This window comes from Heterocephalus glaber, unplaced genomic scaffold, assembly GCF_053883595.1.
Source record: "Heterocephalus glaber isolate CG9 unplaced genomic scaffold, H.glaber_assembly_v1.0 deba00001547, whole genome shotgun sequence".
NCBI lineage: Eukaryota > Metazoa > Chordata > Mammalia > Rodentia > Bathyergidae > Heterocephalus > Heterocephalus glaber.
The window spans coordinates 16760805-16775702 of record NW_028258340.1 but is presented as its reverse complement, the minus strand read 5'-3'; the positions used below and the strand labels follow the sequence as shown (position 1 = coordinate 16775702).

Sequence of the window (14898 nt, the reverse complement as noted above, 5' to 3'; positions counted from 1 at the left end):
TAAAAAGTCACTATATATGCAGTATATTTTCCCTATGTTTACAGTTATGCCTATCATCTTAGAAATAATTAAAAATACACCATAGTAAATGGACTCAACAATATCAAAGAAGAAATTTCCAGGAAATCTCACGGACCGCACCACATGCAACTCTCATTGACATAGAGCAAAATTGTTGAATATCTGTCTGTGTCGTATGATTCAACCTAACATAATTGTGAAGCCTTATTTTCCAGACTTTTACATCCTGGTTTAGTGAGGAACACTTTCTTGAGTAGTTACAGATGGTGTTCATTCATCTTCACCTTGCAAGAACTTGGAATAGAAACAAAAACTGTATCCGTCAGAAAATCTCTGTGATATACCTTTATATATATTAAAATAAAGAGCTAAGACCAAGGTTATAACTTTGAATTGCCCTTTTAAAGAGAGAATCAAAAACTTTCCATCCGTTTGTTCAAAAGAAGAACAGGCACTCCTTTTCCTTTTGGCTTGTAGCATTTCAGTTTGACATTGTTCAATCTGCAGTCAAAAACCAATCATTTTCCTAGACATCCGGTTCTTTTGATTAGCACTATGATCCACTAAGTCGTTAAACCAGGAATGAAGACTAAACTATTATTGTTGAAGTCAAAGAGATAAGTCCTTATGCAGGTTGATATAAGAAGATGTTTCACAAAATATTTATTTACCAGGTATACAGTAAGAAAGTAAAATTAGCATGGGATGATCTCAGGAAAGCAATACATATTTCTGGATTAGACACTGAAGTAAAGTAAATGTATGATAAATTGACAAATTCACATTGCCAATGTCATGAAAAATGATGCAGCAAAAAAATTAAGATGTATTTTTCATTTTTGAGAAGGGAGACTTTCCTGTTAGCTGTTAGTTTATTGCGTCCTTAATCTGAAAAAATTAAGCACTAGTGTTACAGGAGCCCATTGCGAGGGGGAAACTAGTCACTTTTCGAATGCACATTAGAAGTCTGATATTGCACCCAGATTTGTTGTGTTGTTAGTAGGCCTCTGCTAAGAGAGTAGTAGTTGCAAACACATACGTGGGTTTGCCAGTAACAACTCACAATTTGTGCAAAGTTGAGTCTTCGAAACTGAGCAAATTTGCTCTCAATTTCCCGCCAGCGCTTGCTGAGCTGGATCTGAGTTGGCTCCACTGCCATTGCAGCCCCATCCTCAGACAAGCCCTCAGCTTGCCTACGTACTGCATTCAGCTCCTCTTTCTTCTTCTGCAATTCACGATCAATTTCCTATTGAGCAAAATCAATACAGGGCCCAGGGCAGTTAGCTAACCACATCAACCAATCTGCAAGCACCAAATACGTCTCTCAGAAATTTCATAGGCTGTTGTTCCTTTATTGTAATCTTTCAAAATTTACAGATATGGAAGGAGTCACTGTCATCCTCACCCAATGATCCAAATAGTATTTTAGGTATAATTTGAATGCTCAATTTTGGATATTCTACCTAAGAAAATATTAAATTGATCTAACATTTTCTTTCTTTTGAATTTATCTAGTGATTTGCGGGTTGATCCAAATTGGAATGATTACTTATATTTTATTAGGGGCCATCTATATCTTATATATTTTAGAGGGCCAGTGAGTAAGTTATATCTTTTTTGAAGTTTTGAGGAACTCAACAGAGAATGAAGCAAAATAAAACATGCAAAATGATAACAGAAAAAGACATTGTCAGACAATATGCAAATAAATCTATAGAGATTTGACACTGAAGTGTGAAGATGCTCTGGTGAAATGAATGTGCTAACATGAGAAAGAAGTCGTCCATATACCGATAAGTCATTAGTTCATCTGGAACAAAGATACACAAAGTCAATTACAATTTTACCAGTAAACATACGACATTGCTTAATTCATTATACACTGTCAAAAAGTAAAACATTTTATTTATTCAACATAATGTCAATTGAATAACACTTAATACAATACATTCACCCAAACAAAACACAATACAAGGAGATGCATCAAATCAAAGAGAACGCTAAGAGAGGAAACAAAAACATCACTATTTTAAATATGATCTTTACAGGTTAAGTAATTAAACCAGCAAAAAAATCTAGTATTGACATTCTAAAACAACATTACCTTTATTTTCCTTTCATCTCTGGGTTCAGGTAGGCTGGCTAATTTTTTTTCAATGTCATCCAAGCATTTCAGGAGATCATCAGCCTGCCTCTTGTACTGATACCATTGATGAGAAATTTCTAGAGCCTTTTTTCTTCTTTGAGACCTCAAATCCTGTTCATGGTGCAGATATTATTAAAATATCAATATATATTTATAGTACACTATTGGGTGTAGTTATTTATAAAGTAATTCGATTTCCTCATCTTTTTATACACCTTAGGCTTAAAATCACACTTAATGATGAATGATTAAATTATGTATTTATGTGACAAACCTATGTATAAAAGCTAAGAAACCTGAAAAACACACTTGCACTATTTTCCCTTGGTGTGTTCAAACTTCTTTAGAAATCTTTTCATATTTAATTGACTTTTAAAGAGCTATCTAAATTGTTGTGCAATCTGTATAAAATAGTTTAATAAATAAATACAACTGACTTAACCAGATAGTTGCAAAAAGTTAGTTTACATCTGACTTCTAAAATAAATCAAACTATAAAATTTATATGGTTAGCCCTGAGGTCAGCAACAAAATTGTAAGTTCATGTAGCCAAGCAACATACATTCATGGATTTAGAAATGCCCGTAAAAGTGTTTTATAGGCTATTAATATTATGTGATTAAAATATAAAGTCATTTTAGTTATCTTATTAATTTTTCCAAGCTACATGTGTAGGAAATGTGGCTACTCTTCTTACAGCTCTGAATGTACATGAAAATGACAATTTAAATATTAGAAAAATTCTTTTTTCTTTCAAGGCATGCATAGTCATTTTTTCATTATTATGCCAAACCATGTTCTAAATGTAAAAAGTTTATAAAGTGTATGATTTTCTTTTGGTACCGGGGATCGAACTTGGGTCCTTGTGTTTGCAAGGCAGGTGGCAGAACCACCGAGCCAAATCCCCAGCCCCAACGTATGTGGGTTTTAACCAACCTAATGAGATAAATAAGAGTGAATGATTTCAGAAATCAACGAAGTGGGGATCAATCATCTTGGTCCTACAATCATACTCAGATGTCTTCCCAGGTTGATAGAATTAGTCTAAATGCCATTTTATAACTCTTGGGAACATAAGAACTCTACACACAACTTTCATTTCTTCAGGGTATTATGTACACATTTAACTTCAGCAAAAGAAAATAATGCCTATCAAAGAATAGCTGAAAAATTATTCACACTGGAAAGTTTTGACCTTCTTTGCAATATTTCATCAGGACTAGAATTGGAACAACTTGGCAGGTGAACACAGTTTCTGAATTTGGGGGTATAAACTGGCTTAGCAGGTAGAGTTGATGGTTTTCATTAGTCACTTATGCATATATTTGCAAGAATGATTGAGATTTCATTCTCCATTTTGCTTAAACCAGAGGACATGAAATGCATTTCTAAACCTCCTGTAGAAGTACTGAATGCCTGAACCTGAAAGGAGTCCAGTGGAATGCTGTTCTTTCCAAAGGTACCAAGATACAGCCACAAGACTGTGAGCTGTGCTGTGCCTTATCAGTGATACAACTCACATCTTTGCCAAAATAAAAGGCTTGATGGTAACAAATCTGAAATTCATTTTTTTCTAAGCACAATGCTGTATGTAAATGTATTAGAAGTATCATAGATTCATTTAGTTGTATGCCAAGTAACCATTAAATACAGCTGTTCCCTGGGACACATATCATATGAGCAGTATAGATGCTTCTGAAAGCTTGGTCAACTAGAAGGGTATGAATTACTGAGCTTTCTGATTTTCTGAGCACATTATAATTTGCTTTGAACTCCCCTCAAAGAATAGGCCTTTTCTATTTACTACATTTATCAGCAGTTACCTTCAGAACACCTGCTGGTCAATTAGACTTTCCTCATGGATTCCTTACAGGCACAATATTGTGTAATTACATTCTCAGCACTGTTTATTTAGTTTACTATAGAAAAAAGGTTTTATCCTATTTGCATATGGAATGTAGATTCCATCCACCTACAACATGGATCTATCTATCCAACTACATAGCTCCAAAAGAGTGATTTACAATGAAAAGCTTGGCAATTAGCAATATTAGAAAATTAGACATGGATGCAAAGATTGAATATTGCAAAATCTATACAATAAAAGTTATTTCATAAAACTTCACATGTCCCCTTCTCTGCAAGAACTTTCTAGATATTCTTTATAGAAAAATCAACAGCCTATTCTGTTCTTCCTGTACAATCCAGGTGAGTCATGTGGGTACTTGAAGCCATACACTACTGCTTAGTATTAAAACAGTTCTTCAAAGAAATTACAAATATTTTTGAGGATTCCTATATAAGTGAAAGTAGACTCTTGTAGATGTGTAGTTAGTTGCAAAGAGTGACTCTTACTGGTACAATAAAGTTTATTTTTTTAAAAATGAGATAAACCCAGGCCTAATTAAACAAGTATAGTTACAAGAAGTTGGACCTACTATAAATAAAACTGATAAAGTAAGGGAAGCAGGAATAATGGGGAATATATAGTTGGTTATTCTGGCTGTTAGTGCAGGTTTTTCAACACAAATACAAAAGTAGCTTATAAAAAAAGTATATTAGAAAATTAAATGCATAAGTTCTAGTATGAACGATGCATTTCGGTGTCTTTCAATATTATTCAGAAAATATGTCTGAACAAAAATAAACGCAAATTTTAAGCAACATGACTTTCAATTTCAGAAAACAAAAGTGCTAAATGAAACACACATATTGAACAGAAAAATGTGAATTTCTGGTGACTGAGACTCTTAAGCACATTGTATTTATGCACAATATATTTCACCCTACATATGAGAAAAAAAACCACAGGCAAGGTATATTATAATTTTAGCTCTAATACCTTGAGAGCATTATGTTTTGTCTGTAACAGCTGCTGTTTTATCTTTATTTCCTCTCGCTTTCTCTCATCTGTGATTCTCTGTTGTAAGTTGTCTCCTCTTTGCAACAATTCTTTTACAGTACCCTCATTGTCTTCACTCTGATTAAAAACAACAAGTACAGTCCTCATTTTGGTTTTAAAAAGCTGTACATTGTTAACAGAGATAATAAAACATGTTATTTAAACACATACAAAAATTCAATTTAAAACTCTCAGGGAACATTATTATAAAATACTCTGCTCATAGCTTTTCTTTTGTAGTTTAGCTTTTAAAAGAAGTTTTTCCCATTAAATTCATATATGTATTTTTTATATATATATATATATATATATATATATATATATATATATATATGACATGTTGGAAATTGGAAGAGTAAGGTACTTTTTCATCAGACGTGATTTTTGTGAAAATATTTTTAATTTGATTTATGGTATAGTTATAAAAGTTAAAAATGTTTGTAAAAGTAAATTAATCTTGTCACTAACAACATTAAGTGATCTATATAGAGATATAAGTGTGAGATAGCAACACATTTGAAAATATTACATGCTACTACATGACAACATTTTGTTTAAATGTACACTACTTATTATATAATAGCCTCTGCTTTGTATCTGAAGCCTAAATATTCAAATTTAGGACATGGTATGTTGATAAAAATTGATGTGTTCAATTCCTGTCAAATGTTGCAAATAACTAAATTTTAAAATGTCATATATGTGTTAATTTTACATAGGGAATAGCAAACCAGCATTTAAAAAGATTGAAAAAAAGTTTAAATTTTTCAACATGTATTTTGTTCTTTTAATGCTCCAAGAACAATATTTTAATTTTATTAGAAATAAAATGACTTGAATAAGTGCTAGTCTAACCTATTTAGATATGTGCCCATGTGATTTTTCATCTCTAGTTAATTTATCTTTCAACTTGAAATATGAAAATTTTTGATTAAGGTACCATGCCACGGTACCCAGCATATGTCAATGAACCAAGGCTAACAAATGACACTTTTCAAAACCACACGTATATGTGCATTATTTTTATGGAACTTATATTAACATCTATAATACATGCATAAACTAATACACAACTGAAGATCTACCTATCTTGTTTAGAAGGAACAAAATTACTTTTTCTTGAGATTTGTCAATTATTAATCTAATGAAATGTATAACAAAATACAGACATATACTTATAGTCTATAAAAGAACTTAATTATATTAGTATGCCTTTTAGAACTCTGCAGCATTTTGTAGGACTATAAGCAAAAATGAAATATGAAAAAAACATTTCACTCATTTCCCCACAACCAGGTGAGGGCTCTAGGGCAAGGTTTGTGGTCAGTCCAAGAGATGAACAGCACTTTTTCACCTCAGCCCCCTCTGCTTTCTTCTTTGCCATGAAGTGAAGGCAGCTCGAACTCAGCATTTTGGAAAGCCTCTTCTTGTCTGTCTTTCCACGAGCTGAGTTAGCAAGGCCACCACATCCCAGTAAAGGAGACTTCTGATTGAGGAAGCTCCAGGAAGTCAAAACTGATACCAGGGAGAAGTAAGAGTGGTGGGGGTAGCTATTTCTCCTATTGCTTTAGGTGCCTACTATTTCAATTTTATATATGGCCTTCTGATGTCATTTTCAGGCATTATCTGAGAGGTCTATCATTGATACCACTCCGAAACTCTCTAGAATGATACATGTGAAGGTTAAGAAGGCCACAGAAGTGATGGCAGTGGAAGCGGAGAAAAGAAATTGTGGAAAGGAGTGTGGAGGGAAGGAAACAGTCAGTGAATAGGGATGTGATGCAGCAATATTCAAGCCAGAATAAAATGTAAGAAAAACTTTTTGAAATTAATCAAGATTGAAGGAGAATGTTGGGAGTTTATGAATAGCCCACATGATCATATTTCTTTACTCCCATCAAATAAGCAGCTTGAATTTACACATATGCTATTTACATAACTTTTGAAAAACCACGTTGTGGGAAATTTTAGTAAACAATGTTTCTATTGTGTGAAATTGTCCCTCTGACCAAAAACGATGACTGACACGAAACATCAGCTATCTATGATCAATGAATTTATTAAATTTCTAGTTTATTTTTCAGTTGGCTCTTTTTTATTACATTCCCCCACCCAGAATTCAAAATTAGCACTGGTCCAAGCAAAATTGAACTATTTATTAAAATTTGCAAATACTCCCATAGGACAATACCATAGTAATTTGGCATTCATAATAAAAGGTCAACATGAATATTTTGTATTATAAAAATATTAGAATCACACAATATGCCAAGTGTATTCTGAGAGTTCAGCTGGAGACTTGAGTTATCTAATTTCTTTCAAAATATTTATTCATTTTCACTCCTAGTTCATTCACACTTTTATCACAACCAATTTACCATATCTTTATTGAAGTCTTCCTCTTTCAGATTCACCCCCTGCTGAATTTCAGCCTCCAGTGGTTCAAGCAATTTTTGTATATCTGAGTTAAACTGCTCCAATTCCTTCAAAGGAATGGAGGCCTAAAAAAAAAGATAGTGCTAATTTAAATCAAAATTACTTTTTTATTAGAAACATAAACCAAAAGAAATACATTTATTCAACCTCCTGTTGCTAAACTAATAACATGCATTAAGTTTCCATATTATATTTTATGAAAGTTTTGAAATACAACTGAGAAAGTACCTGAGGATGCAAATGAGGACAAACATTTAACATCACCAGGGCTGAACATACATGCAAGATAATGCGATTTATCATTCTGTGATATCAAAGTCACTTTACGTACATTTAATTGGCTTAATTTTTAACATTCTAACGTTGAATGCAATCTTACTTTAAATATTCTAATTTAAATACCATTTGAGTATATAGGTGTTATCAAAAATTATCTCATTCATCAAAAAACAGTAACCAGAAATAGAAATGTAGAATTATCACCTTAGTCTTAAAAATAATACATGGTAATCTACTCAGATATTTTAAATGATGTTTTTAACATGGTAAAATTGACAGGTATGCTCTCCTAAGACAAATAATACCATTACCTTGACTCAGAAATGTTTTCTTAGGTGGCACAAATAAACTCAAATGAACAAACCCAGAATATTTCACATAAAGTATAGAAATATGTTTTCCAACCTTATAAAAATCAATCTCTGTAATTTTGAAGTTGATATTGACCACAGTGTCAAATACCTTTAAAATCTCTTGACTTTCTAAATGAAATACTTCAAAAGGAGGGATGAACATCAAATATTCCCCCAAATAGGCAGCATTTAATCATTAAAATTCTGTTAATAAAAGGTGCTTCTTATTCTCTTGATCTTTTTTCTGTATTTAATTTCTTCCCAGCATAACACTAGGGAATATTTTATACCTGATAATTTTTTAAAACGCACACAGATGCCCTACAGGAATCTGATTTTCTTTCAGAGTTATTTCACTTTATAAAACCAATTTAGGAACAACTCTCAGTGTCTTATGCCCAGAATGATTACAGTCATCGACTTTGGTCCCTACCTATTCTTTCCCAGTCATTTTCCAAGGCAGAGTTTTACCCTGACTTTATTAGATGAAAACTCCGGAGAACAATAAGAATAAGTGTTCAAGGACAAACCAAATATGGTATCTAAAGGTAGTCTGTTACAGATAAAGAAGTAGATACCTTAAGGCTAATGTGAGGACATGATTTGCACATGCAATGTGAATAAACATGTATTTTTGAGGCATTTCTACACCTCCCAGAAAAAAAATCTATGAGGTCCTTTAAACAGTGGCTTATTATAGCAGTAATTTTCAAATCCAATGATCACTTGTCATTTGAAATATCATAATAGTTTATTGAACTAGTACAGATTGAGGCACTGGTTAATAAGTACAAAGGATGTTAGAATCTCACTATTATAAGAATAATTCTATAGTACAAAATCATATAATATTTAAAGGGTTGTAAAAGTAAAATGATTGTAGTTCTTTGAAATAATAACTATGCAATACTAATTGATATGTTATCGAACTGCTATTCACATTTGCTGATGCTTAATAAGGGAAACTACAGTTTTACATGATTTCATGAATATACAATGTGTAAAGTTCAAAATAATTAAAAACTTGGATATTAAAATAACATGACTCTATGATCAGTCTGATTTACTTGTTTTGTTCCACCTGGTTCTTCTCTAGATCATCTCTCAATATACACAAAATGGAGCAGTTTCAAAATCTCACAACTTGGGTGTGTCCACCCCTTTCCAAATATTTCTTCCCTAGTTCTGTTAGCATTTTTCTGTCTTCCATGTTTAAAACATACAAGAGGTGATAGAAATATATGGAGAATGTTTAAATTTTTAAAAATATAGTAAGCGACACATTACCATTAATTCCCCTCAAAATACCACCTCTTTGCCCTGAACACACTTACCTCATTGTTTTTGGCACTTTATGAAGCAGTTCTGGAAGTTCTCTTTCATGAGTGATTTGTTAGGTATAATAAAATAATGGTAAATCCTTCTGCCAAGTACCACCCAACAGAAAGGCAAGCTCATAAATCATTACAAAACATTACAGTGTATCCTCAGTCATTGTATTCAACAGATCTGGTACTGTGTCACTTCTGGTTCTTCCCCAAAGTCAAAATGGGCATGAAAGGTAAATGTTTTGAATGGATTCAAGACATCAACACAGCCATGACACCACAATTAAAATCATGAAAGAGCACTTCTATACCTGCTTTAGAAATTTGGTAAGAACACCGGGGTGTGTTTGGAGCCAGGGGGAATATTTTACATTAATGGCAATGTCTCTTACTGTCATTTTATTTAAAAAGTTTAAATTTTCACCATATTTTCAATCACACCTCTTAAGTTATGTTATTCTTGGACATCTTTTCCTATTACCTTGTGAATATCAAATAAATGTTAATTTGCTGTGATCCACTTGCTTTGTAATTCCAAGTCACACCATCTTTCTGAATCCTCACATGGGACAGACAATAACCTTCTGACAAGTGTACAACATTTGCTTTCTGCCAAACCAGTTCCAGCCTGTACACATGGTTTAGGTTCATATGTTTCCCAAGACTATTTTCATTTTGTTACATTTCTACTCAACATCCTTATATATTTACTAAGTACAAAGAGAATAAAGTAAAAACTCAAACACAATAGTCAAGGCTTTTTGTAATCTTGTCCCAAGGACCTTCTCATCATTTGTAAGTATTCTTAATGTAGGATTTTCTTGTAGGCCATGTTGTGATCTTTTGTTATTCTCCCCTAAGTCCCCTAGAATACCTTTTACCTTTTGGTAAAACAACACAAGCTCCTGAAGGAGAAACCATGGACTGGACATGGGCTCCATCATTTATTAGTTAAATTATTTATTCTTTGAGTCGCAAAGTTTTTTTTATTCATAATATAGGAATAAGAATATCTACCTCATAAGGTGGCTGTGAGGATCAACTATGTTAGTATGGTGTCTGGTATGTAATAAGTGCACAATAAATGCTGGCTATTATTAGCATTTCCTCTCAAAATTCTCTGTATACATCTGACACAAATAAGTGCTCAATCTTGGCTCTTATTGTTTATTCTCAAAATTATGCCCATGAAGTGGCTCAGTTCTAAATCTCCCACCTTTGGAAACTGGTTTTTGAAGGGTAAATCCTTTTATTTCACCAAGGTGCCTGACAAAGTCATGAGATACTAATGGTGAACATGGAGAAATTTAGGTTGAAGTTTTATTATTCTAAGCAACAAAACTATTGATTAATTAATCTGCAATAAAGTAGAAGATGGTCTCAGGGAAGATGCATGTATGTTTCCCTATGCAGAATGTTCCTGAGGAATTTTGGGGAGAAAAAACATATGACAAACTACAAAGTTAATGACATGAAGTTTCACAGACACCCGTGAAGAGGAGTTGTTTGTCTTGTTTTAAGTAGAGTTATTCCAGGTACGTAATATGCGCTCATAAGTAAATATTTTCTGAAAAAATATGTGAATGAATGACTAACAATGAGGTACTAGGATAGAAGAATAAATAATTCAAGAAGTCCTTTAAAGCAAAACAATTCCTCTATAGAAAAGTCAGAAGGCTGGGCTGGTTGGTACTTTCAATGCAGAAATATCTTAACAACTGGCCAAGTGGTAGGAATTAAATATCATTATTTTAGTTTTTTTTTTAAAGGCATATGTGAAAAGACTTTAGGTGACATTATTATTAATGAATAGCTAGTTATTCAAGATAGTGAAAACTTAGACTTCATTATCAGGATTATATGGTCTAGATTTCCTGGCCAAAGACTACTTTACAGTGCATTGTGAAAAGATCTTTATGAGGATTAGGGACTTGAATTATTTTTTTTTTTGGTTCCAAAGTGAATAAGTAGAATTAAAAGGTAGAAATTATTTGGAGCCTGACCTGTAGGTTAATATAAGAACAACTGATTAGAGTTACAATATTTTTAAGCAGTGACTTTAAAACAGTGAGTTTCTCATTGCTGAAAATGTTTTAGCAGTGACTAGATGATGATGTATTAGGTCATATTTTAAAATTATGACCTTTTACACATAGACCTTTTGCTGAAATTTTATCACCTTACCGTAAGTTTTCTTCTTTAGACACTCTAAACAAAGTGCTTAGAGTAATATAGCTCAGTAGAAATATAATACAAATCATATATACAATTTGAGATGATCTAGTTCCCATATTAAAAATAAAAACAGGTAAAATTAATTTTAATAAAATATTTATTTCATCAATGTGTCCAGAATATTATCATACACACCTATAATAAATATAAAATTATTAATGAGATATTTTACACTCATTTTTTCATGCCAAGTCTTTAAGATCCATGCATGTTTTATACTGACAGTACATCTTATTTTGGCATAGTCACATTTCACATCTTCAGTAGTTACATGTAGCTCATGACTACTTCACTGGGTGGTTTAAATCTATAGTAACTATTTTAATCACAACTTTGATAAAAACAAATAGCTCATTATTAGCTTGAATAATGTTACTGGAATATCTTACCAATAATAGTCAAAGTACAGATATTTTATTAAGTAAATTTTAGTGGATTTAGATTAGCCATAGAAAGTCAGTCTTGTTCACTTGCATTGTTTTCTGAAAGGGATTTTTCCGGAAGCCCTCAGGATATAGGAAAACTAATTAAAATGGGTTTGACCTATACTATCAGGAATCCCTGCTCCTTTATATATAATACTAAATTGTGTTGGACTCTTATTTATATATGAATGCATGTTTCTTACTTTCGGGTACATACTCTTTGTCTGTCCAAGTAGGTTTCAATCCTTGAAGTTGGCAATCTATTTATACTATCGTGTATTTCCACAGCAAATATTGTTTATTACATCAACTAGTTTTAAAACTACCTAAATATTGATTTACCAGTGACCAATTTTATAACCAAAATAACCATAACTAGTCAACTCACTTATTTTAACTATAGTATTGGGAGGATCAGATCAGCTATTTGATATCCATGTCATTAATATTTTTGTTTGGACACAAGGAGTGGGAAACACAATGGCTCTCCTTAAGATTTCACTAATTCACCATTAGGTCATTAAAATTCTAATATGGAAGATACTTTTCCAACCAATTAATGTTTTACTTGTCATTCTTTGGTGTTCATAATTTGGAGCTCTTATGCAGCTTTCTAAAATATGTATAACCAGAAAGCATCTATAATTTGAAATTTCACTCTTGAGCCATGAAAATTTAAAATATAAAGTATATAATACCTACTTTTTCAATTCAGAGTTATGATAAATTGTCTCTAGTAGTGGCAAAAGATCGATGATAAATCACATTAATTACTGGATAAATTACTTCTATTCACTTTAAATGAAATATATGACCAGAGAATTTCTAGAATCACAACGATATCACATAATGTTAGACAGTACACACAGATATATTTAGAATATATAGAAAACAAACCAAACAGTAATTTTAATTTTGTCAGAGAAAGTATATACCAAGCATAACTTTTGCGCAATTTATTTTTTTACTTACCTTTTCATTTCAAGAACTTAGCATGACTGTGCAGTTATACAAAATACACATAAAGTAGAACATAGAAAAGTTTAATAAACAGATAAATGGACACAAAATAAAGAAGAGACAGAGAAACTGAGAAAGACAACACTTTGTTTTCCTTGATATTTTAATGTTGGTTCAAACTGCTTAACAACTATTAATTGTGCTTTGTTGGAAGGTTTAAGGGTTAATGAAATTTAAGGCGTGTTGAAGTTTTGGCATTAAAGATGACTTATATAACAAGTTTACAAAGATTAACAGACTGAAGAAAAGCACAATCAATTACAAACTGATTCATTGTAAATTGAGAGCATTCAAAATTACTCAGATACAATTTATCCATATTAAAATATAAGCCTTCCTTTGGTTAAATATTACTTCAGCGTGCATAGATACACTAGCATAATAATGGCTGTGTTTACACAGGTAGCAAAGTAAACATTTATTATAGGGACTATGAAATCTCAGTAATCATGATTAAATGACCACTGTATTCAAATTACACTAAAATATAAATTGAAAATAAATAATCCAAGTGCTACAGATTGTTTTAAAATTGCTTCAAATCAATCAATCTCTGCTTTCCATTTTGTGGCTCTGAAAATTTATCATTACAATATTAGTATAGAAAAATCAAAAAAGAATAATCCATAGAAAGCAAATGAATAAAGTTTTAAGGACCAGTAACATGCTATAATACAGAAAAGACAGACTACTGACATGATATAAAGTTATTTTAAATCATACTATCTGTAGAGGAAGGAAAACTTACAAAGATAGATTAGAATATTGAAAAGATACGACATCTATATGAGAACAAAGATAATGAAATAAAGTAATTTATAGTCATTCACTCTCTTATATTAAACTTAAGCTACAAAAACTCTAAGAAATAATTTTTATAAATTAAACAAATAGATTCAGAATAATGACATTTCACTGGGTGCATTCTTTTGATATTAGGTAAGATATCGGTTTACATTTAATGGTTCGATGATAAAAATGTGGCTAATTTGTGAGGCAAATTTGGGGAAAGTATCTAATACATCCCTATTGATATTGAATTTTCAGATTAATTTCATGGTTACACATTTCAGAATTGAATTCAAAAGCATATATTGTTTGGATAACATATTTGTAGGTCAAGGATCAGCATACTGGGTACTTTTTTGTTAAGTATAAGTGGAAAAAGTACTGTATTTCATGATCATGTGAGTTTAGCAGTAGCAAATACAAAAGGAAAGGCTTTAACTAAAAAATATAGGGAGGAGACACAGATAATTTAACATCAAAAGCATAACACTTTGGACAACTTTGTACTATTAATCTCCTCTGTATTTAGTTTTCTTTCATTTTTCTTTCTTTCTGTTTCCCTTCTTTACTCCCTTCCACTTTTTGCCAGGACTTTACTTAGTTTAATATACAGAAGTGTACTGAAATCACTGTGTTTGAAGTGAAATTGATTATGTTTACAACAACCTATCATAGACCAATAATGCATATTTGCTGACATAAAGAGGAATAATAAACTACACTAGGAATCAGCAAATTGGAGTGGACAAATCAATGGACTGTGATTTAAATATTTCTAACCAGGCTATGTAACCGCAGTATCTTGCTCAGCTAAGTACTTCTCTCATAGATCTCTATACATATCTGAATGTCTCTGATCTAAAGAACAATTATTTTTTAATCTTCTGTCACCAGTCAGAAGAATAATTTTCTCTTGTAAAGGACCACAATCAGGAATCACCAAATAGCTATAATAATTTCAAAT

The 14898-nt window shown here is 31.8% G+C and overlaps 1 protein-coding gene across 10 annotated transcripts in view; it reads right to left on the bottom strand.

Annotated features, from left to right (window-relative positions):
- The window catches only part of Dmd (dystrophin), a 2486572-nt gene that overhangs the window by 1189345 nt on the left and 1282329 nt on the right, over window positions 1–14898 (bottom strand). For 9 of the 10 annotated variants that reach the window (XM_004850043.4, XM_087189971.1, XM_087189973.1 and 6 more), the window contains 4 exons: window positions 7448–7570; window positions 5010–5147; window positions 2126–2278; window positions 1085–1267 (listed from right to left, as the gene is read on the bottom strand). In XM_004850043.4, the coding sequence (XP_004850100.2) occupies window positions 1085–1267; window positions 2126–2278; window positions 5010–5147; window positions 7448–7570 (597 nt within the window). The remainder of the gene's footprint in view (window positions 1–1084; window positions 1268–2125; window positions 2279–5009; window positions 5148–7447; window positions 7571–14898) is intronic. The other variant, XM_087189975.1, reaches the window with a different exon arrangement.